Below are 23,714 nucleotides of genomic sequence, written 5' to 3' on the forward strand. Positions count from 1 at the left end.
TGAATAGCAGAGATAATTTAAAAATTATTGGTAAGTGTTGTGAAACTACATAGTGTATAGCAGCTGGTTTAGATGGCACAAGGAGAGGTTTACCCTGTGGTTCCAGGTTCCCATGAAAGTTCCAAGCTCATCAGCCTTTGCAGTTGTTGAAAAAAAAAGAGTAGAAAAAATAGAATATTCAGGCATTCCAATATGACCTTGACAAGTGTGTCATGAAACATAACATTATGTAACAGTTTGGTGTTGATTACTGCTCGCATGTTGGTTCTAGAGTCTGACAGACGTTGTGGTTAAGCGTCCCCTGCAGTATGGATATTGTGACAAAATCAACAAAGCAGAACCACGATTTTGCCATGACTGGCTGTACGGAGAAGATGTTTTTTAGCTTCTCATCGGATGTGTTTTTTCCCTTGTTGTTAATGAAAACTTTGTGGTTTTCTCCAGTGTCGAAAATTACATGTTGCTTTGCTAACATAGCATACATTTCTTCATTTTATAGCCATGTCAGAGAAATGTGCTTGTTAAGCACTGGCGGAGGGGGATACGTTGTCACACGTTCAGCCTCTTTCCAGATGACGTCTTAGTGTTGATTCGCTCTTCCACTGAGCATGTGATACTGGGAACACAAACCCTGTGGGGACCTGGGTTTGAAAAGGTGCCCAGGGTGCCGTTGTACAAAGAGATCTTAACCCTGAGGTGATCGTAACTCCCATACCTTAACATTGACTTACGACAGTCGTGGCGCTAAGGTTGTTTTGTACAACGGCACCCAGATCTGTTGCACAGGTGGCCACATCTCTGTGGAAAGTTGCATTCCAGAAACCTATTTTCATGGGTTTGCCCTGTTTGTGTTTTTTCACCATACCTTCCCTTGTTGGCTTTGTCGAAGTGGTAAATGTCTAAGACCTGTATCATTTCAGGATTTCCTTGCACATGAAACTGACCAACTGTGATATAACAGAAATACTGTTCAAAGCAGCGTTTAACCAAATTTACTCATGATTGCTTGATGTAAGAGGCAACTAGCATGTATCAGGTGGTCGGGCTGAATGTTTGATAGCATGCCCTGGTGGTATGGATCTGTGCTCGTGCTATCAACCACTGGTTTCCCTGGTTCAAATTTGCTTTATATTAGACAGCCATAATATAGCTGTAATATTGCTGACACAAGGTTTAAACAACTTTCCTCACTCACCATTCTGCAGGGTGGTAAATACGTCATTGAGGCTGATTGTCAGCATCAACTAAATGGGATTGGTAAGGTTAAAAACAATTTTAAAAAATAATTACAAAATCAATTGTTCACTCACTGCCCTGACCATAAGGCCATAATATAGTGATTATTAGATATTTCATCCTTGCCAGCTTTACCACAAAATGTCTCACATCCTTTTATTGTCCCAAATACCAACAGAGGGAGAAAACTGCAACAAGTTCCCTTCTGTCTTCACTTGACGACATACACCCCATGCATAGTCTTCCCAAACATTCATGCTGCATGTGAGTCACATTCATTGACATTTAATGTTCAGAGACGCCTAGAACAGATTGTATAAACAAATATAAAAAATAAAATGCCCCCTGCTCACATTTTTTAAATATTGGTGAAACTTTAATAATTAATTTATTGTGGCCTAATTTGCAATCAAACTTATTACTTGTTTTGTTTTTTCAATTCCTTTACCAGTGGTGTTGCTTATTAATTGTTAAGTATTGCTTAATTACTGTTCCAGTGATGATTCTTTGAAGAGTCGGTCAAAACTTCCGAATTAGATTATACAAACTTGAAATAAATCCATACAAACAGGTGTTGACCTGGAATGTGTAGCATGTGATTAACTCACTTTTGCCGTCGTCTTCAAATTTACTCACAGTTTGCAAAGTGAAACAAGTGCAATTCAGTGTTGATTTGTCATGATGATATAGGTTTTATAGGAGAGTGAGCGTCTTCATCTTCATTGATGGGGTAATTTGTCGTGATGATATAGTTTTTATAGGAATGTGATCTTCATTGATGGGGTAATTTGTCGTGATGATATAGGTTTTATAAGAATGTGATCTTTGTTGATGGGGTAATTTGTCGTGATGATATTCAAAGTGTATATTACATTTTTAGTTTTGTTGGGTTCACTTTAAGTTCTTAAAGGGCCCTAATTTTGGAAGTTATTAATTCAAGTGTAAACTTTAGAACAAATGGTAGGATAAATGTGTCATTTGTTGTGAATTGAAACTTGAAAACTTGAAACATGTGATCTGCTGTCATAGAAGCATTTTTTCTGGGAATATTTCCAATATTCAGACACATTTCCATGTTCTTTCTGTATAATGTATTTTAGAGTGTTCACTTTGAAACAAACTTCATGTTACATTTCAAAGTTTTCCTCTTCAGAAAGTAAGTACCTCTCTGAAGAGTTCCCACATTAATCAGGGCCTTGTTCCGAAAAGCTGTTGTAGCGCCAAATCGGTCATAACTCCCATACTTTATCTTAGACTTTCGACAGTTGTCGCTTTGTGCAACAAGTGCTTTATGTTGAATAAAAGATAGCTATGCGATAAATCCTAAAGAACAATGAAGAATGAAGCACAGCTTATTTCATGATAAAACATTGTTCTAAGATGTCGTGATTTTACCTTGATGATCGTAAATTGGACAATGTTATTTTGAGAGGGAAGTGTCTAGTGTCTAGTTCCAAATAGACGTAGCTTGGCAACATAGATAAACACAATGGCCGAACGATCGCACCCAAAATTGGGATAACTGGTATTGGGAAAAAAGGTACAGATAATGGATGTGAAAATTGTGAGATTATCCAGGAAATTCCAAACTTAACCCCACTGTCGTAAAATGGACTCGTCTGACATTGATGAGATTGGATTGTTTTCAGGGAGTCATCATTATTTAAATACGGGTAAATATTTGTAAGGCTTGTACATTTTATTAACATCCTTAAATAGGCTGTGCATAACTTTGATATCTCATATAAAAAAATAAACTATACGTGGTTGCTGTTAATCGTACAATAAAACACTGCAGGGAGAATGGTTTATTCTTCCTGCAGTGTTTTATTGTACAATAAACAACGACCACGAGTCATTTGTTTCTTAAATAGCGAAACTAAGATAGTTAGAAACTAAATTAAATGTGATAAATCGAGGATGGAATCAGATGTAACAGAGATAGAGATGTCTCGAATACAAAATGTTAGTAAGACGGTTTTACTCATCACTAATAAAATGGTCCCATCTGTGTGATATAAATGTTTGTGAAGACCAGTGAATATTATTGAAACAAACCTATTTCTAACAGTCATCAGTTTTGATATTGTGTGATTTCCTTCTTAACAGTGCATAAGGACTATAAAATGTCTGAAGTTGTTGGCACCTTAATACAACAATAATGTAGCAACTTTAATAAATAAATAAAAACCTGCACTTTGAAACACAGGAAATCTGGAAATAAGTGCTTGAAATAGCAGAAAGACAATAAACAGACACTTAGGTGTGTAAGTATAGAAATATTCAACTGTGTCATACTAAACTAAGCAGCTGATTACAAACTGGGATACCTGGATACCATGTAGAAACTGTACAGGATTCCACACGTCTGTGCCTAGAGTAAATGTGAAGCTACTTTGTTTAGGAATGGTTGTTTAAAAAAACACTAATGAAGAATGTTTGCAAAGACATTTGTACTCACTGCTATCTGAAAACATGGACACAATTGATCCAACTGTATTTTATACAAATATGTGATTTGCAGATATGAATTCCTTATCACATGCCAGACCTTTCAGCAGATCCAGGAAGTGCTAACGCATCTTACATTCTATGTAAGTGTGCCATTACTATACACAATAACATAAACTGTTTCATGAAATTCTGGCCAAACTATTCCACAATTTATGACTTCTGACTTTTAACCTAGGTACAGTGCATCCATGTAAGTGAAACAGGAAGATGTCATGACAAATATGAGATTAATTAATACACTCTAACCATGCTGCAGAGTGTTGACAACTGGCATACTTTTGTCTTTCTCTTTACTTGGTGAAAGCCATATTTTTAGGAAATATGACTTTGATAAATTTGGAGCAGATGGCTAGGTCTGGGTGTTGCCTCGGCTATTTCATTTGGAAGAGACATGTAGATTTATCATGGAACTTGTATATGAATGTAGAACTGTGTTTTGCTGTGGAAAAAATCAGTGTAACATGATATAATCATTAGTGTGAGAGCTTGTCTGAAAGTAGTTTTAAACAGTATTTCAGTTACCAGTACCTATTATGATATATTTCAGAATTATAATCTTTTCAGTCATGTAAATAAGTTTTCCAGTTCACTGGAATGAATGACTGTTAAATGTTTCTGGTATGTTAAGAGTTTTTTGCTGTAAAAAATGAAATTAACCATGTCTTCAGTCTCAATTTATGTATTTTGTATAAAGATGTTTATTATTATGCTGTATCCTCCTGGTGTGTTAATTAATGCTGCTGGTGTTGAGTATTTAACCTTTACTGGTACGTCTCTGTCACACTAGCCAACTGAGGAGGAAGGAAGGCCAAAGACACCTGTAATTAGCTTAGCAGATCTGTCAGAAGTGTTCTTGGGTTTCACCAGTTTTTCACATGGGGTTTATTTACTGAAGAACTTGCTGGGTTTCTTACTGCATGTTGATGAAAAGCCTTGAATCATTCAGTAACCGAAGTCGAGAACATTTGTATATTTAGATTTGTGTTAGTCTGCTGGTGTTTGGCAACATGGTGTTCTGTTTGTGGAGTGTTTGTATCAGAAAATTGCCATTCTTGTTTGCTCGTTACCTGGGCAGGTGTTGCTGTGCTTCACCAGATAGGATCATGGTGCTGATGGGGGATGGGCTGAAGGGTCCACCCAGCTGTCACTTTAAGGATTTCTGCTGGTCTGTATTCCGAGTATTTAATCATATTTTTGAAACTTAGTTAATTATTATCACTTTCTAACTGAAAGAGCAAGGTGTCTGTGTGTGCATTTTATTGCTGTGTTATTCAGAGTGTTTAACTTTTTAAATCAAATTTTTAAAATTTAGATAATTTGATATCACTTTCTAACTGAAAAAAGCAAGATGCCTGTGCGCATTTTAATGCTTTGAGCATACTTATTACCCAGTGTTGTAGCCAAACGGTTGAAGCTTCGCTTGCCACACTGAAGGCCTAGGTTTTATTCCCCACATGGTTACAATGGGTGAAGCCCATTGCTGGTGTCCCCCTCTCTTATATTGCTTGAATATTTCTAAGAGTTGAGTAAATCTCTGTTCATTCACTCACTATTAATCACCATGCCGAATGTTCACTTCATTGTATAGAGACATTGGGAAAACACCCACTGTGTTAACAGTCCTACACATGTATTATTAATAGTGTTTAATTGAACAAATTACATATTTCCCTCAGTTTAACACATGCGGCAATATTCCATTCATAATACCATTCAGTGCTGTGGCATCATAGTTTAAAGATGGGGCGCTAATTCTTATCACTGGCTGCTGTAAACAATACACAACCTGTCATTATGTCCTCAGATGAATACCAATTGGAGTAGACATTTGGCTTACATGATAAATATATTTCAATAAATATCTTTGGACAATCTAAAAAGAGAAACACTGAAAATATGAATTTTAATGTGTTTTCTGTATGAAAGATTATATATATTAAATTAATCAATATAAAATAATAAATAAATTAATAAATCATTTGTAAATTAACAAGTTATTGATGTTTATTATCAACAAGCTTTGTGATAGATTGATGATGATGATGATGATGATGATGATGATGATGCCATGACAATGACGATGGTGATGATGATGATGATGATGATGGTGGTGGTGGTGGTGGTGGTGGTGGTGGTGGTGGTGGTGGTGGTGGTTGTTGTTGTTGTTTACAACATTAGAAGGCTCAAATGCAATGTTATGACCCAAAGCTCAACATGATGATGAAATATTGAATTAACTCCATATGCAAGTCCATTTCTTACAAGTTGGCATGTATTTCCCAAACACTTGGACCGAAATACAATGTCATTTAGGGAAGCCAAAAACTTGACCAAGTCGAGAACACCTTTGCATGTTTACAGCAGAGACCTGAAAAGACTGTTTCAGCAATTCTTGAAATGATTGATGTATTTTTGGGGAGTTATTGTTCCAACAAACACTGCCCTGTTGGCAGTAGCGGGGGCTGGAACAAATCACCCCAGATGACATAAGCGTGGGTTAAGTTGATCAGTGGAAATTTCAGGAGTATTGTTTAAACAAACAGTAAGTGGGTTGTAAGTCAGTGGAATGACACCAAGTCAAGCCACATGATAGAAGCTTACTTATAAAGCTAATCAGGCTGATTTCTTATGGTGTTATGACAAGCAGCAGTAATCAGCCATTGAATGCCCGGCATGAGGAGAAGGTAAACCAGATGACGTGAATGTGTAATTCGGCACATTGTATAAGTCGAGGGACATTGTGGAGGTAGCACAATGGCATTCCTGGAGCTGTGGATGAGTCAACAGGTTGTTGTACATGCAGTTTCTATAGATACTGGGGAGGGCAATGTTCGGCACCCAAGGAGGCATCAATTGCTCCAAGGTGGGGTGGCGGATTAGCGAATACATTTCGTTTTACTCAGCAGTGTGAGGTTATGGGTCTTGTTTATGAGTGCATTAGCTTTTCCGGTATAAACGCTTTCATAGTTTTGGTTGAAGTTTATGCTCATGAAGCTTGTCATTCTATGTTATTGTTTGTTTTTTATCAGTTTGATACCCGCCTTTGATGTGGAGAACGCTTGTGTGGATTTCAGAGTCTTTGTTAGATTCAATGTGGATGGAATTAACATTCTGTTATTTTTACGAAGGAGAATGTGAATATTGACCTTATAAGTGGGCACAAATTTGTGCAGTTGTTGTAAATCCTCTTGTTTAGGACCTGACTATTTGATATTCTGCAGGGGCTAGGATTCCAGAAAACACTGAAATAATTGTGCTTGGGTCATGCAGGATGTCTTGGATAATATCTGTATCATGAATGAATAGAAAAAAGATTCAACTCTTTCTTTCAGAGAACAAAGCTGCATGTCCATGTGTATTAAGTTGATTTCAACTGAAATGTTGAAATCATTAACATTAAACCCAAACTCATTCCATCACTTATTCCTTTGACAAGTGGGAGCACGGGTGGCCAAGTTGTCTAAGGCGCTGTAATTCACTGTGCAGCATTGCATCCCTTGGGCACGTACACCAGAAACTTGGAATCCAGGATCACCCCGTTTTTGTCGGCGCCATACCCATGCTCATGGTTTTCATCAAAGTGGTAAACGTCTGGGACCTGCATCACTGTGGGATTACCTCCCACATAAGCTGACACACTGTTATATAACTGGAATACTGATATAAGTGGCTCAAAATCCAACTCACTAATTCCTTTGATGAGGTGCAGCAATGATTGCAGCAATGCAAAGTTGCCTACACAAATTCAAAGCCTGTTTTAATAAGGTGCATATGTTTGCAGCAATGAAATTTTACAGGCTGGCAAATTGCTTGCACAAATTCAAAGGCTGTTTTATCAGTAGGCCTTTCATTTTTGTGACTTTCCTTCAGATATAAGTTAATGTACTGACACACAATGAAAACACATCATCATGTTCTCAAGCATCAGTGGGGCGGTCAGGGAGCCTGGTGGTTAAAGCGTTCGCTCGTCACGCCGAAGACCCGTGTTCAATTCCCGACATGGGTACAATGTGTGAAGTCAATTTCTGGTGTCACCCGCCATGATATTGCTGGAATATTGCTAAAAGCGCCGTAAAACCATACTCACTCACTCACTCAAGCATCACACATGATGAGATTTTGTGCCCAAGTCCATCTCAAAACACATCAAATGAGATTCAAACCCGAATGATGACATTGTTGTGTTTGATTACCTCATGCCTAAATCCTCAGAACAGCTTAATTGGATTTTTTTGGCCATTTCGCTAAATATTACTAAAATTTGAATATATGTTTTCAAAGTGTTTGAGTGTAGATTCCATAATGCTCCTCTTTCTAACCAAGTATCTTCTTTCGCAGTAATCTGTTCTGTTGGGGTTGAAATGAGCACTAGTGTCTTCCTAGCTTTACTTGTGCTACAGTTTAGATGCTGAGATAATATTTGCACAACCTGAGATCAAGCCACGACAACTCGTTTTCCACAAGATGAATTCTCCAAATGTCTCGGTTTTCAGAGTTAAATTCTTGACTTGAGAGAGCTGAGTTTGTGTTTTTATGTACAGTTGTTAAATTTGATAGATCTTAAGTTGCAATGTTCAAATGTTAAAGAATGGAACATGCTTCTTTTGGTGTCAAGTTTGTATGGTGTGCCAAAATTTTAAAGAAAGTTTTTCTTGACAGAAAGCTGCATTCAGAGAATGTTCCGTGTGGGGCACATCAACCTCCTCTTCTTAACCAAATATAGCCAAGAATGTGTGGGGTCTGTGTGTAAGATATGAGCAATTTGAGAGAAATGCAATAACATGTTTCATATTGATATTAATATATGTATGATTAATATATATATATGAATACATGCTGTTTACATAAGTTCCTCATAGTACCCACTTTCCCTAGCCTGTGTACAGCTTGTGATGAAACATGTAATTATAAAATATCAACGCCATAGAATAATCAGTCATGATTATCTGCCGAAACAGATTCCATTGGGCGTAAAGGGCAAAATAGCAGTAAAAATTATATGAATGGATCACTGAAAATTCAATGATGATACCAGGTGTTCACCAAAATGTGTAAATATGTAAACTATTCAACACCTGATAAGGGATTCCATGGTCTCTATGTGGGACATGTGTGGCCAGTGTTATCAGCAGTGCATGTTCAGAGCAAAGTAGATGCATTCTTCTTGTAAGAAAGCAAACACTCAATATACTGCCCAAGATAAATGATGTTGTCACAGATTGAATTCATTTACAGGAATTACCAATTGGTTTTTCTTCCAGCAGATGTTCTGAACATTAAATGCAGACCTGTCCCCCATACTTTCAGACGAAGCCAATTGTGCAGCTGCTTGATACAACATTCTGTCAGTCAATAAACCAGGTGGTGATCTGCAAACCGTGACTTAATAGTTACACATAGCCTGTCATAGGGCCTCAGTGGTGGATCAGGCAAAACTGCAGGACCTACACTGGGTAGTCAATATCTCTGTTATATCACTGCAGGACCTACACTGTGTAGTCAGTATCTCTGTTATATCACTGCAGGACCTACACTGTGTAGTCAGTATCTCTGTTATATCACTGCAGGACCTACACTGTGTAGTCAATATCTCTATTATATCACTGCAGGACCTACACTGTGTAGTCAGTATCTCTGTTATATTACTGCAGGATCTACACTGGGTAGTGGTATCTCTGTTATATCACTGCAGGACCTACACTGTGTAGTCAGGATCTCTGTTATATCACTGCAGGACCTACACTGTGTAGTCAGTATCTCTCTTATATCACTGCAGGACCTACACTGGGTAGTCAGTATCTCTGTTATATTACTGCAGGACCTACACTGGGTAGTGGTATCTCTGTTATATCACTGCAGGACCTACACTGTGTAGTCAGTATCTCTGTTATATCACTGCAGGACCTACACTGTGTAGTCAGTATCTCTGTTATATTACTGCAGGACCTACACTGGGTAGTGGTATCTCTGTTATATCACTGCAGGACCTACACTGTGTAGTCAGTATCTCTGTTATATCACTGCAGCACCTACACTGTGTAGATATATCTCTGTGATATCACTGATTCAACTAGAGCTGTCCATCTGAATAATAACCCCTCCATCTTATATAGTCAGCAGTCATTGTATCCAACCAATCCCCACCTTACTGCACACAGGGAGCAGACATGTTTTTTTCTGGAATATAGCTAAAAGCAGACTAAACCTATTTCACTCACTCACTCACTCACTCACTCACTCACTCACTCACAACGAGTCCAGCTGAGATTGTTTGTGTCAGAACTCCTACACACAGATTCTGGAAGAGCACTTTGTTATACACAAGCCATCCAGTGCTGAGGAAGGATGTAGCTGTCTGAATGCGTTCTTCATCAAGAATGTTTTTGTTTGTTTATCAGGCAGTTTCCCCGGTGGTGGAATGCTCATGTGCATTCACAATTTGGATAATCTGCAAGTTTAATTTGCAATGTTTTCTTAAACATATTGTAAAAAGAACATTAAAGTCCATGCCAAATGTATTTCGACAGTAATATATCCACATCTTGTGTTTTATAAACACAGCTTTTCAATTAAGATCTAAAAGATATGTAGAAATTGTGTTATGATGCTTTAGGTCTGCTGCAACATTTGTAATAATTGAGCTGGCACTTGACAGTTGTGTAGCCCAGTGGTGGAGGTGCTTAGCTTGGCTTGCTACATGGGTTTCCTGCATGCACAAGTCATATTGTACTGCTAATGGATATAGGAGAGCATCACAATTCTGGGTGGCATGATACAAGTATAGTATCACGAGGTCATGCATTGATACAAAATGGTACATATAAGGAGGACGTGTTGCGGTTGGAATATAAACATCAAAATCTGACCTTGGGATTCTGTGAAAGAATAATTAGATCCCTCTTGACCTATGCATGATGTAAGAGGTAGCTTAAGTGGATTGGGGCTCGGTCTTGATGACTTGATTGGTGGCATTTCATCGTATCCCAAATGATTGGATCAATGCTCATGAGGACAATCACAGGATTGTCTGGCCCAGACTATAATTTACGGCCTGGTGTCAAATAGTTGGAATATTCTGAATGCGATGCTCATGATATTAATCACTGGATTGTCTGATCCAGATTCAATTATTAAGAGACCGCCGTCATATAGCTGGAATATTGCTGAGTGTGGCGTTAAACAACAAACCAACCAACCAAAATCTGAGTGCTGTGATAAATAAAACACAAGGAAAAACTAAAATCTGTTTGTAGATGGTATGTACAAGAGTGCCCCCAAGTATCAGAGACCTTGTTGTGAAAGTGACGCTATAATAATTTCATCATTGTTTTTGTTTTTTTTCGATGAAAATCAAATTAATTTATTGTGACCTTGAGTATGTGTAAATAAACCAGAAAGATATTTTTATTTTCCAAGTTTGGAAAAATCATTTGCTGTAAATGAAGTCAGCAAGGAATTTAGATAACCTCAGACAAGTCTTATGTTAAGTTTGAAGTCAGATCAGTGATGGGCGCCACCTGCTGCACAGACTGACAAAAAGACCACGTCAGTGTCAAGGCTGATGATCAGTTGTGTGAGCAACAGATTTGCTCTTGTTTTTCATTCTTTCAAAAATGAAAAAAAGAAAGTTGACCAATTACTGAAGGAAAAGTTGGCTGTGATTCCTATCATGGAATGGTATACACATTGGTCTCAAGGTTCACCAAGCTGTGTTTTGGGTGTACTTCCGAGAATTGCAATGTACACTGTATCAACATGATGTATGTCAACAACGCTATGCCTTGACAGGTGTTTGTGTGCTCTCTTTGTGGTAATTAACATGCTTGTGGCACCAGTTAGTATAGCAATATTGACTGTATGATGTCTACAGGAACTGAACAGCACTCTAAATGGCATCTCAGGCTTGCAAAGTGGTAACCTTTATCACTGACAGTAGGATCTTCGGGTGTCCACTGCACTGGAATTTGGGCTATGGAAGTAATGTTTCTTGCACATGTAGTCCTGGACGCTGAAAGTTTCTGTAGTCAGAATCAAATTGGTCAATGGTTAAATGAGACTGGTGCCTACTTTCTGCCGACGTCCAGGTGTAATATAATTAATATCATTTGTTAAACGTAGACATTGCTTCTATGTAATAGCAATTATCATCCTTGCTAAATTGGTATACATAATATGATTTGAAGTAGAAGTAAATGTTACTTGATGTACGTGAACAAAATTTGACAGGACTGCCATTTAGGCAGAGCCAAGTGACCCCTGTAAGTTGTCCAAAGATTTTTGGAAATTAGTGGTTTCCATTACCCAGTATTATTATTACTGTAAGACTTAAATGAGTTAGTTTCTTCTGCTGGCGTTTCTTTGTCCTAGTCTCTGACATACCAGGGGGCATGGGGAGCCCAGTTGTGCAAGGCTACAATTTGCTGTGCAAAGTTACCTTCCTTAGATGTGCTAGGATCCTATGATCATATGAGTTCAAATCCCAGGTGATTGAATCTTGCTATGGCACCCTGTTGACCAGAATGTCTAACTCCGGCATCACTTTGACCTTTCAACCCACAATAATGTGACACGCTATGATAAAAGTGACATGCGAGTAGAAGCAGTGTCAAACCCAACTCACTCTCGCTGTGATATGCCATTTGTGAGATTTCTAGATCTGGGTAACATTTACCTCATCTGGATCAGATTGTCACACAAGGTACAGAAACAAAGTGTCACCAGACAAACAGATTCTGAAGTCTCTGAAATCTTCAAGAGATTGAACATGACCATCAGTTTCGGCTAAATGTCATTTATATGATTGTATTATTGTGTTAGATTGTTTGGTGTTTAATGCAGTACTCAGCAATATTCCAGCAATATGATGGCAGTCTGTAAAAATTCAAGTCTGGACTAGACAATCCTGTGATTGATATCATGAGCATTGACCTACACAATTGGGATACAATGACATGCATCAACCAAGTCAGCAAGTCTGACCGCCCGATCCCGTTAGTCGCCTCTTACGACAAGGATACACCTTTTACGGTAAGCATGGGTTGCTGAAGACCTATTCTCTCCCGGATCTTCACAGGTCTGTCTGTGTGTGTAAACATTACCATATTGTACAGTTGCCATCATGACATACCATGCAATCCTATCCTATTCTCTATAATATAGGCCTGACTGACACTTCCGACGGAAATAGAATTATAAAATGACGTTCCTCTTTACTCATTATTATCCCTAACAGTTAGAATGTGAGCATTAGGTTGTTTTCATTTTAGAAGTGTTTGATAAGAATGTTTTTCGGGTTAAGATGTCATAAGTTTGTTGATATGGAAGATGGGCTGGCGTTACATGTTGTTGAAGTATGCGACAACTTTGTGATGACTTGTGTGGAAAAATACTTCAAGTATGTTGATTGCCATAGACAAGTTGTTGAGGATGGATCATGGTCGTGTTCTGACAGAGATTTGTAGACGATTAGCAACACTACTGACTTCAACATAAAATATGCAATTTAACTTGTTTAATCTAAAGGCATCAGTCTGTTAGCAACTCCTGTGGCGCTCGGCATTAAGGGATAAAGGAATGACTGGTGGGCTGGGAGTGGGTATCAATGTTAAAATGATGGAAAATGTAATGTGAGATTGAAATTTACAAGGAACTGATAGTAAGGAGGGTGGCTGAAGAATTCATTAGACTTTAGACTGTGTGATGAAGGTCCAATAGTCGTCGGAGATACAAATTGCTTTGCAGAGTTGTGTTTCTTAGTTATGTCAGGATTCAGTAATCATGCATTACCTTACTATCAGCCTTGGTTTATTATCAGCACCAATCCCATGCTTGTGGGTTTCACTGAAGTGGTAAAACCTCCCTTTGGGCTTTCTTCCCACATAAAGCTGACATGCTAGGTTAGAACTGAAATACTGTTCAAAGCGGTGTTAAACTCCACTCACTCACTCTCGCTGGTAATAAAATATTGTCAAGACATCACTGGTGATACACACTCATGTCATAGGGAGTCATGTAGCTTCTTTTCTTCATCTTCAAGCATGGTTATTTTGTGTTTGACAGCATCACTGAGGGAGAAAACAGTGTGCTGGCCACTGGCCATGTTACAGATACAGTGTGCTGGCATGTTACAGATACAGTGTGCTGGCCACTGGCCATGTTACAGATACAGTGTGTGGGCATGTTACAGATACAGTGTGCTGGCCACTGGCCATGTTACAGATACAGTGTGTGGGCATGTTACAGATACAGTGTGTGGGCATGTTACAGATACAGTGTGCTGGCCACTGGCATGTTACAGATACAGTGTGCTGGCCACTGGCCATGTTACAGATACAGTGTGCTGGCATGTTACAGATACAGTGTGCTGGCCACTGGCCATGTTACAGATACAGTGTGTGGGCATGTTACAGATACAGTGTGCTGGCCACTGGCATGTTACAGATACAGTGTGCTGGCCACTGGCCATGTTACAGATACAGTGTGCGGGCATGTTACAGATACAGTGTGCTGGCCACTGGCCATGTTACAGATACAGTGTGTGGGCATGTTACAGATACAGTGTGCTGGCCACTGGCCATGTTACAGATACAGTGTGTGGGCATGTTACAGATACAGTGTGCGGGCATGTTACAGATACAGTGTGGGCAGCATGTTACAGATACAGTGTGCGGGCATGTTACAGATACAGTGTGCGGGCATGTTACAGATACAGTGTGTGGGCATGTTACAGATACAGTGTGTGGGCATGTTACAGATACAGTGTGTGGGCATGTTACAGATACAGTGTGTGGGCATGTTACAGATACAGTGTGTGGGCATGTTACAGATACAGTGGGCAGCATGTTATAGATACAGTGTGTGGGCATGTTATAGATACAGTGTGTGGGCATGTTACAGATACAGTGTGTGGGCATGTTACAGATACAGTGTGCGGGCATGTTACAGATACAGTGTGTGGGCAGCATGTTATAGATACAGTGTGCTGGCATGTTACAGATACAGTGTGCGGGCATGTTACAGATACAGTGTGTGGGCAGCATGTTATAGATACAGTGTGCTGGCATGTTACAGATACAGTGTGCGGGCATGTTACAGATACAGTGTGTGGGCATGTTATAGAAGCCCACATGCGGAACAGTAACGGAATGAGAAAAATGGGAAAATCACTGCAACTGTGAAATGGAAAAGTTAGTAAACCTGACATTGAGATGGCTTAGATGGAGTCACATGGACAATTTTCAGAATCTGCAAAATATAAACCTTGTTGTGAGCAGCTTTGAAATAAAATAACACAAGAGGGATGACAAACTTGCTGAAATACCTCTGTTTAATTGAAACGTTAACAAACCAGTGAGACACATTGTAGATGTTACTTAGAAGCAGAAGGTGCAGAAACAGTACAATTGAATAGTTCACTGGAGCTGGAAGTCTGAACAAGGACAGGGAAATAGAGAGTGAAAGAGAAAAGAAGAGAGGGAAAAGAGAAAAGAAGCACAAGCACTTTGAGCAGAGACATGAATGGATGCATCAAAGCAGCAGGTTGGTTTGGGGAAATGTGACAAAACTATAAAGCAAGAAATGCCAAGAAGTGGCCAGGTCGACAGTTCCCCTACTCTGTTACCACTCCACTCAACCTGCACTCAGGGGTCCTTGTGGTGTTAGCACTGAGTGAAGATCTGCAGACTTGTCTGCAGACATGGAACACATTTGTGAGCTGACAGCTGGGAATTCATGAGATAATGATGTCATCTAATGCTATTTCCTCCTGTGTTTATTCAAACAAACCGAATTATTGTCAGCGATGTTGGTGTGGCTTGTATTGAGATGATTGCATCTGGATGAGGGAGAAGTGCACGCTGTCCCTGTTGCCGGCAACATGTGGCTGTACAGCCAGACATAGCACCTGACACACAGCTGGCCGCCCAGCATCTACCATCTCCCCCCTGTCTGTGGGGCTTGTCTGTGCACCCATTGTTCCACTCATACCATCACTATGCTTGTATACAGTGGGTTTTATCATATACCAGTTCACAGGGTTGAAACATTTTATGGAGAACAATTACTTTATTATTTGCCAATAAGATTCCAGGGGCCCCTTGCACAAAGTGATCTTAGTGCTAAGATGATCGTAACTCCCGTACTTTAACATAGGCTTACGATAGTCTTAGCACTAAGATGATCGTAACTCCCATACTTTAACATAGGCTTTTGATAGTCTTAGCACTAAGATGATTGTAACTCCCATAGTTTAACATAGGCTTATGGTAGTCTTTGCGCTAAGATTGCTTTGTGCAAGTGGGCCATGGGCTTCTTACATGTTTGTTTGTTTGTTGTATAACGTAACAACCAGCAGTATTCCAGTATGATGGCGACCTGTAAATAATCAAGACCAGACAGTCCAGTGATTGATATAATGAACATTGATCCATGTTGCCATGCAATCAACCAAATCACCGAGCCTGACCACCAGATCCATTGGGTCTGAGACCAGCATAGGTTGCTGGAGATCTATTTTAACCTAGAAGCCCATGGGGCTCTTATACCCTTCAACAGGTTGGGATAAGTATTGAAGAACTGGAATGTCTTGAAGAAACTTTTTAGTAATTATGTAATAATATTGTTTGTGTGCCTCTTTCTCATCACTTCTGTTAGTGTTGAAACATAATTGTTTCAAAACAGCAATATGAATATTACATGCTTTATTTATTTATTTTTTGTTTTTTGAGCATTGAATTGGGTGGATTAAAGTGGGTTTCTTCCACTTTCACATATTAGACAATTGTCCTCTCTGAAACATTAATGCCTGTTCTTTAATGTTTTTTGTTTCTCTGATTTTGGGTTGTTGTGTTAAAAAGTTGGTTGAAATAGACATATAAACATCTATAAATTTTTGGATCATGCTAAAAACAACAACAAGATAAACAACAACACTAGTTATTTTCCTATTCATCTTACTAGAATAACTACGGTACCTATTTTCCCCATTTTGAACTTCATTACTGTAACACAATAACATTTACCTCCTCTGCTGCCTCGGCAGTGCACCGTCTATGATCAGTTTCAATATTTATTTATCCTACCTCCCTTGTCAGGAGTGTGATGAAATGGTTTCTCTCCCCAGCTGTCCTGTGATAATGATGTTACTTAATGACGTGTTGTACAATGGAGAACATGTTAGTGTAGTCCAACATGTGGGATTGTTTGCTGTTGTATCTATATATGGCAGCCTGTGTTGTGTGGGGACTGACCTACTCCACTGCACTCGCAACATTAAACATGGATCAACTTGTTGGTATAGGAGATCCTGCAGGTGACAGACGCTTATACCTGCACTGGGGAATCAAAAGGTGGACACACAGAAATAGATTTAGTCACATTCACCAACAAATTTAAATTGGGGTAAAACAATTCAATGCAAATGTAATGATTAAAATTAGCGTTTGAAATATATTTATATAATAAACAAATTATTTATTTTAGAGGGGGGTGAGGGGATGGCGTGGAGGGGTTGTATTCCTGGAATCCTTGAGGTTTAATTATTTCAATCAATATCACATTACTGACGAAGCAGGCATGTGTATAGACAGCTAGAACTGTCAGCAGGGGAATTTAAGTTTGTTATAATCGTAGTTCGTTATATGCATAGATACAGCACATAAACAGCAAATAGCCAGGGCCAAATGATCAGTTTGTTATATCTGTCAGTTCATCATAAGCGTGTTTGTTATAAACATAGTTTACTGTAGGTCCAAGTGGAGGAGTACTTGCAGACAGCATGATGGTGTATTTCAAGGAGAAAAGAAGCAGGTGATACATTATCTTGCGTTCACCTAGTTCCTTTGAACTCACAATCTTAAAATATGTTTACATACGTAGGTAAAAATGAAAGATGATCATCTCCTTGGGGTTAGTTCCCAGATGGCCGCGGTACATTATACAATGTTTTTCTTAAACCTTGGGATTATCATCTTATCACTAATCCCTTCATATTGATATATTTTTGCTCAATCCCATGTATCTTCAGAGAGTCTTTTGTGGTCAACATTTTATCATATTCTTGATACAGCTTTCTTTCTGTTGGCTATGATGTCTCTAAGGTTTGACTCGCTCACGTATGTGGGTGAATGCCCTGAATTGTCTCAATCCCCATTACGACAGGCGTTGGTGACGGCATTTGTTCACAAACAGGGGTGTATCAGGGGGATTTGCCATCTTTTGACATTGTGTTTGCAGGAAATACCCCTGCCCAAACAAATCCTTCTTGTCCATAAGAGGAAATTCTTTGCCTCGCCACATCAGACTCAGATGCCGGCATCTATGTAGATTTCATGAACATTGCATTGTATGTACAGTTACACACAGACACATATTAGAACCACATTGCCTAGGTGTAACAATGTCATTGTGCCTTTCTTGTCTCGAGAGCTCCATTGCAGGGGTGCTATTCAATGTGGCCCACACAATGACCCAGGGTTGGTGGTTAATTTGGTAGGGCAGGGTCTTTCACTCAGTGGGCAAAGTTGAGGATTTGATTTGTTGTTTTTTAGTTTGTTTATTTAATTGTTGAATAAAATGAATAAAATGTCACATAAAAGAAATATTATTTCCTATATGAAATTATTATGTGTTAAAAAATTAATTTCATTATGTTTGATAATTTTTTGGTGAAAAGGCAATTTGGGACACGTTATTTTTTAAAATGTGTTAATTTTTGTTTAAAATGTCAGTTAAAGTGTGTTTGTATAATTAATAAAAGACAGATGAATAATTATTTTTTTCATAATTTTAGTTACACATTGTGTATTTCATAAAAGGTACTTATATAATTTATTAATGTAATATTTTATTTAATAGTACATGGTTATAAAATTTTATAACTTACCTTTGTAAACTTTTGACCGGTCAGTTATTCCCGGACAGGACCGGACACTTGCCACACTTTCCACTGATATTGCCTTATCCTGGACGGTTCTGTCTGCTGTTGGAACTTTCTTTGTTAGCACATTGTTCACCTCCACCACATCCAGAATGACGTTAGACAGTTTGTGATTGAGGCTTCTGCTCATGCTGCGTTGATGTTTCAGCTTCGTCTCCATGTACATCATTGTCCGGAATATACTGGAGAAGTTGGACTTGTACGCATGGAGCAGTTCTATGGCATGTTTTAACATGTGTTCGTGTCGGGAGAGGGTTGAATTTAATTCTCGATTTTTCACCATCTCATCAAAAAGCCTTGTCTCCATGTCACGCATTTTCGATGACAGATTGTCGATATTCTTTCCACCCTGTGATACCCTCGGCATTTGTCCGTTATGTGAAGCAGGGTAAGAATCTGCCTGATAGGCTTGGTTACCCAGAGCAGGGCACTTGGAAGTGTCAAACTCATTAACCACAAAGACATATTCACAATTAGGGGTCTTTGTGGATGCTCGCTGTTGCCTTGTTGCCATGCCGTTGGACTTCAGTATCAACACTGTCATCAGCATCACCACCCCGGAGTGAACACCGCTGACACCTGGCTTCATCGTGAGTTCCCTGTGGTTCACCTGTCGTTATCTCACCTGGAGTTGGCTCCTGGTTCCCCCTCAGCTCTTCTCCCCCTCCCGACTCTCACTCACCCTAGCTGTACGGCAGTCAGAGGCGAACTGCTGAGTATGCAAGCTGGCTCAGCTCTATATACCAACACAGAAAAATTCAGCCTGAATTGCAAAACCTGCTGCTGCTTTTAATTGAGAGTAAAACTCGGGCTGGAAAGTGTTAGTTCTGACAGCTGTTTTACCCTAGCAACTGGACACCCTTAAAATTCCCAACATTTTTTTTACACCACTTTTTCCTAATTTAAGAAGGTGTTAACATCACTTAGAGTCATTTTCTCCCTGGGGGTGGGATCAGGTAACAGGTGAACACTCAACTCACGACTGTTTACTCTCTACAATCCTCCATCCATCTATATCTGTCCCTCCTTTTTTTCTTTCGGTCTATCCCAGCTGGTGCTTGTCACGACTCCACATCTTGGAGGGATTGAATGGAGGCCCTGTCATGGGTGGACCTTGCCAAGGCTTTCATTCATGAATGACCGAGTGTACATTGACGTGGCCAATCAAAATGCTTACATAGCGTCTTAGCCACGTCTGTTGCTTGTCTGTTGCCGACCTTCATGGTGTACATCAAGGGGATTGGGTGTATTAAAGCCAGACTGGTTAGTCGTGACATTTCTTGGTTGGCTGAATCAGCCGGTGCTTTCTGTAGCCTGTATCTGTCTGTGTTACAGTAAAGATCTTATCTACATCTCTTTAAGCTCAATTTCAGCAATAGACCCTGTGACTTGAGACTATAAAACGTGCATATGTTTTTTATACTATTTGATATCTGTGATATTTTGTGTCAACTAATGAATAGTATTTCATTGGATCTCAGTAACTTTGAAGTCCAGTTCTGACGTCTGAACGATATATGTATTTTATGGGATAACTTATGAAACTTATTTATACAATTTGCAATTGCTCACACAAATCTAACCTTTTTTTACTCAAATTTGTTTTTTTGATTGTTCACATGTTCTGGTTCTATTACTGATTTTAAGGAAATTTTCTGTTTAGAATTTGCCAGCTAATTACATTTCTAAGATATTTAAGAAATAATTTTGTTTTCATGATTCAGTTCTTTCAAATGGTGAAAATATTCTTCTCACTTCCTAGTTACCAATCTAAATATTTTGTTCAGCTTATATTTTCTTGATATGTATAAATATGTGATATATTCAATTGTCATGATATGATATGACATGGTACGTTAGGAGTCTTTGATGGGTTAAGAAATGAGTAATGTAATGTAGAAATGTTGTATAGATTGCTTACAGTATTTGTCATTACATAAGTGAAATGTCAGATATTCCTGGAGCCTGGATAGCATGGAGGGCAGCGGGATACAGGCGAGTGGCATGTGCACATTCCAGTGACGTGTGCAGCTGTCGTGAGGGGTGCTGTTGGAGGCGCTGTGAATGAGTTGCTTACTCAGGATTTGCATCACGTTGTTTGTGGGCAGACGGGTTTTACATCACAGTATGAGAGATCACAGCAACCTGTGTGTGTGTGTGTGGTGTGGTGTGGTGTGGTGTGGTGTGGTGTGGTGTGGTGTGGTGTGGTGTGGTGTGGTGTGGTGTGGTGTGGTGTGGTGTGGTGTGGTGTGGTGTGGTGTGGTGTGGTGTGGTGTACTAGTCTGGATTAATGCCAATTTTATTGTGCCAGCCCACTGAGATACCATGCCGCAGTTTAACAAGAATATCCCACTCAGACACAGTATACTGACTCTGAGCTGACCAGTCCTTATGTAGCCCCTTAATGCCAAGCGCCAGGCAGGGTAACAACAAGTACCACTTTTAACGTCCTTTGGTTTGCAGGGCCGGAGATCAAACCCTGGACCTTACGCTATCCGGGCGGATGCTCTACCACTAGACCATGGCAACGGTCTCATTATTTGGGCACAGTCTCACTTTCAGGCCTTGAGTTCCATCAAAATTGGTAATTCAAATGCTCTGTGATTTTGATACTCTCAATTCAGGTCCAGTTTAAGTTCATCAGGGCAACCGAAAGTGTTTCTGATGACTTGTGGCAGATGAATCTGTAGTGTTAATGTGTAAGGCTGCCTGGTATTAGTAGAATTGTATTGACTCTGTTAAGCCAAAGTTAAGGTAGGATACTTGTTAGGAATTTGAAACACAACAGGGAATGTAATTAAGGATTTTTCTAAGCTGAAATGGTAATCATATTATTTCTGTCTTTATCATTAGAGGTGCAAGAATTTGAAAAAAATGGTTGCCCTTTAATCTTTTTTTGCATATTTGTCTTTACAACCATCACCAATAATCCTTTGAGCTGTATTGTAGCCATATGTTTGCATTGGCTCAAGGTGGTGGAGTATATAGAAAATTATTGTGTGGTGTTGCAAGATGAGTATTCTTCTCAGGGAGTTCAATGTTTGTTCTGGCTTAGGCTGCAACAATGAGCTGTTTCATGTAGTAATTATTTATTTGTGTTGATTATTGAGCAAGATGAAGAGATAGATGTTGTATTATAGAAATGGCAATTACAGTTGGAATCGTCATGGGAAAAACAAGATGGTGGCACTACATATGTTCAACACTTAGTATGAGATATCATGTCATAAAACACATTGAGATGCCATGTTTGCCAGGCCTGTATGGGATAGTATTCAACGTTGTGTGTTTCTCGTCTGACGTTTCATGGATCACTGAGAGGAACTAATCTATCACTGTGTGGTGCAGTGATAAAACAAATGTGCTCTGTGTTCTGGTTATGGCGGTTGCTTTATAATGCTTTCCCATCTGAAAACTCATTCTACATATACTTGGGAACTTGGTTATTTTGTTACATTTATTTCACTGTATGTTAGTTTGTTATTGTTTAACGCCGCTCTCCGCAATATTCCAGCTGTATGTCGGCGGTCTGTAAATAATTGAGTCTGGACCAGACAATCCAGTTATTAACATCATGAGCATCGCTCTACATAACTGAAATATGATTGATGTTGGTACCCTCACACAAGATGCAACATGTTTGAATGAGATTAAGGATATTGGTGGAAGTAAAATATGTGGAAGCACTGATTTTAGTGAGTGAGTGAGTGAGTGATAATTTATTTTCACCAGTCAGAAATATTCCCCCTATGTCATGGTAAAGCCAGTGGTTGATAGCATGAGCAACAATCAACACAGTCTACTGGTAAGCCAGGCTAAGTTGAGGCGTGACCTGACAATTAACCCTGTATGACAGTATGAGGTCCACCCACTGGTATGTACCATTGTGTAGAAAGGGGTAGCGGGTGGTCTGGAACAAGTAGTACAAAGGATATGTGCCTGTCCTGTCTCAGCTAAAAACAAGTTCTTATGGTGAGTTCAATAGCACATCACAGTACGATGCAGCAAATTTGCATAGATAACAACAATTAAGTATTATATTGTGACAATGAAGGGAAGTCATTTGCTGTAAATATGGAATACATTTCTGCCCCGAGAGCAATAAAGAATAGTGTCATGTCATTCATCAAATGATTATGAAGGTTGAGCCCTTAGCATAGTGATATAATAGTTGATTGAATGACATATTCCTTAATTAATCCTGTGTGAATGTTTATAGGGTGTCAGCATTCTTTTAACATCATATTGATGATATATATTGATGCACTTAAGCATAGATAGAGACAGACCAGTGGCAATTCTAGCTATTGACAATGTTTGAGATTTATTTGTATATTATTTCTCCATGTAATTTATGTATTTATTGGCCAATTCTTGAGCCTGAGAATGAATTTGAGATTTGGCCATGCTTACCTTGCTCTGACATGTTTATTTGTTTTTGATTAACTTCTATCAAACAACATTTAGAAAATTCTACTTGTCACACGACCTCTTAATATTGTTATGAGCAGCACGTGTGTCCCCGGGAACGTTGTCAATTGCATTGTCATGACCTGAACGTGCAAAACAAAACAAATATGTTTGTCCAACTGCACAGCCTACTAAAATGTCTCAAGCACGTTTTGTGAGTTGGCTCACCTTATCCTGAATGACCATTAGGAGCTCGATGAGTTGGCTACATCACCTGACCTTCATCATCATTGTCTTCATCCCTCATAACCAATGGCCATCTGTTGAAACTGTACAACCCTGACACCCACCTGTGACACTGCACTGCCACACCTCAGCCTGGTCACTTTACAGAACAATACCTTGGTGATAATACTCTCTTATGGCGAGCCGGGGCATGGCTTGACACAATTTGCTGTGTCCAGTAGTGTATCTTTGGTGTACCGATTTGTGCATCTTTGGTGTACCAAGTTGTGTACCTTTGGCATACCGAGTTGTGTACCTTCGGTGTACCTTATGTGTACCGAGTTGTGCATCTTGGTGTACCAAGTTTTGCATCTTGGTGTACCGAGTTGTACAT

At 39.2% G+C, this 23,714-nt stretch overlaps 2 protein-coding genes across 2 annotated transcripts in view; one reads left to right on the forward strand and one right to left on the reverse strand.

Annotated features, from left to right (window-relative positions):
- The window catches only part of LOC124148273 (techylectin-5B-like), a 43,218-nt gene extending 23,364 nt beyond the window's left edge, over positions 1-19,854 (reverse strand). Inside the window, exon 1 of the mRNA XM_046519280.2 lies at positions 18,632-19,854. Within this exon, the coding sequence (XP_046375236.1) occupies positions 18,632-19,274 (643 nt within the window). The 5' untranslated portion in view covers positions 19,275-19,854. The remainder of the gene's footprint in view (positions 1-18,631) is intronic.
- The window catches only part of LOC124148272 (protein disulfide-isomerase TMX3-like), a 146,646-nt gene that overhangs the window by 72,238 nt on the left and 50,694 nt on the right, over positions 1-23,714 (forward strand). The window lies entirely within an intron of this gene.

The sequence above is a fragment of the Haliotis rufescens genome, unplaced genomic scaffold (assembly GCF_023055435.1).
Source record: "Haliotis rufescens isolate VD_foot unplaced genomic scaffold, xgHalRufe1.0.p SCAF_19, whole genome shotgun sequence".
NCBI classification, from domain to species: Eukaryota; Metazoa; Mollusca; class Gastropoda; order Lepetellida; family Haliotidae; genus Haliotis; species Haliotis rufescens.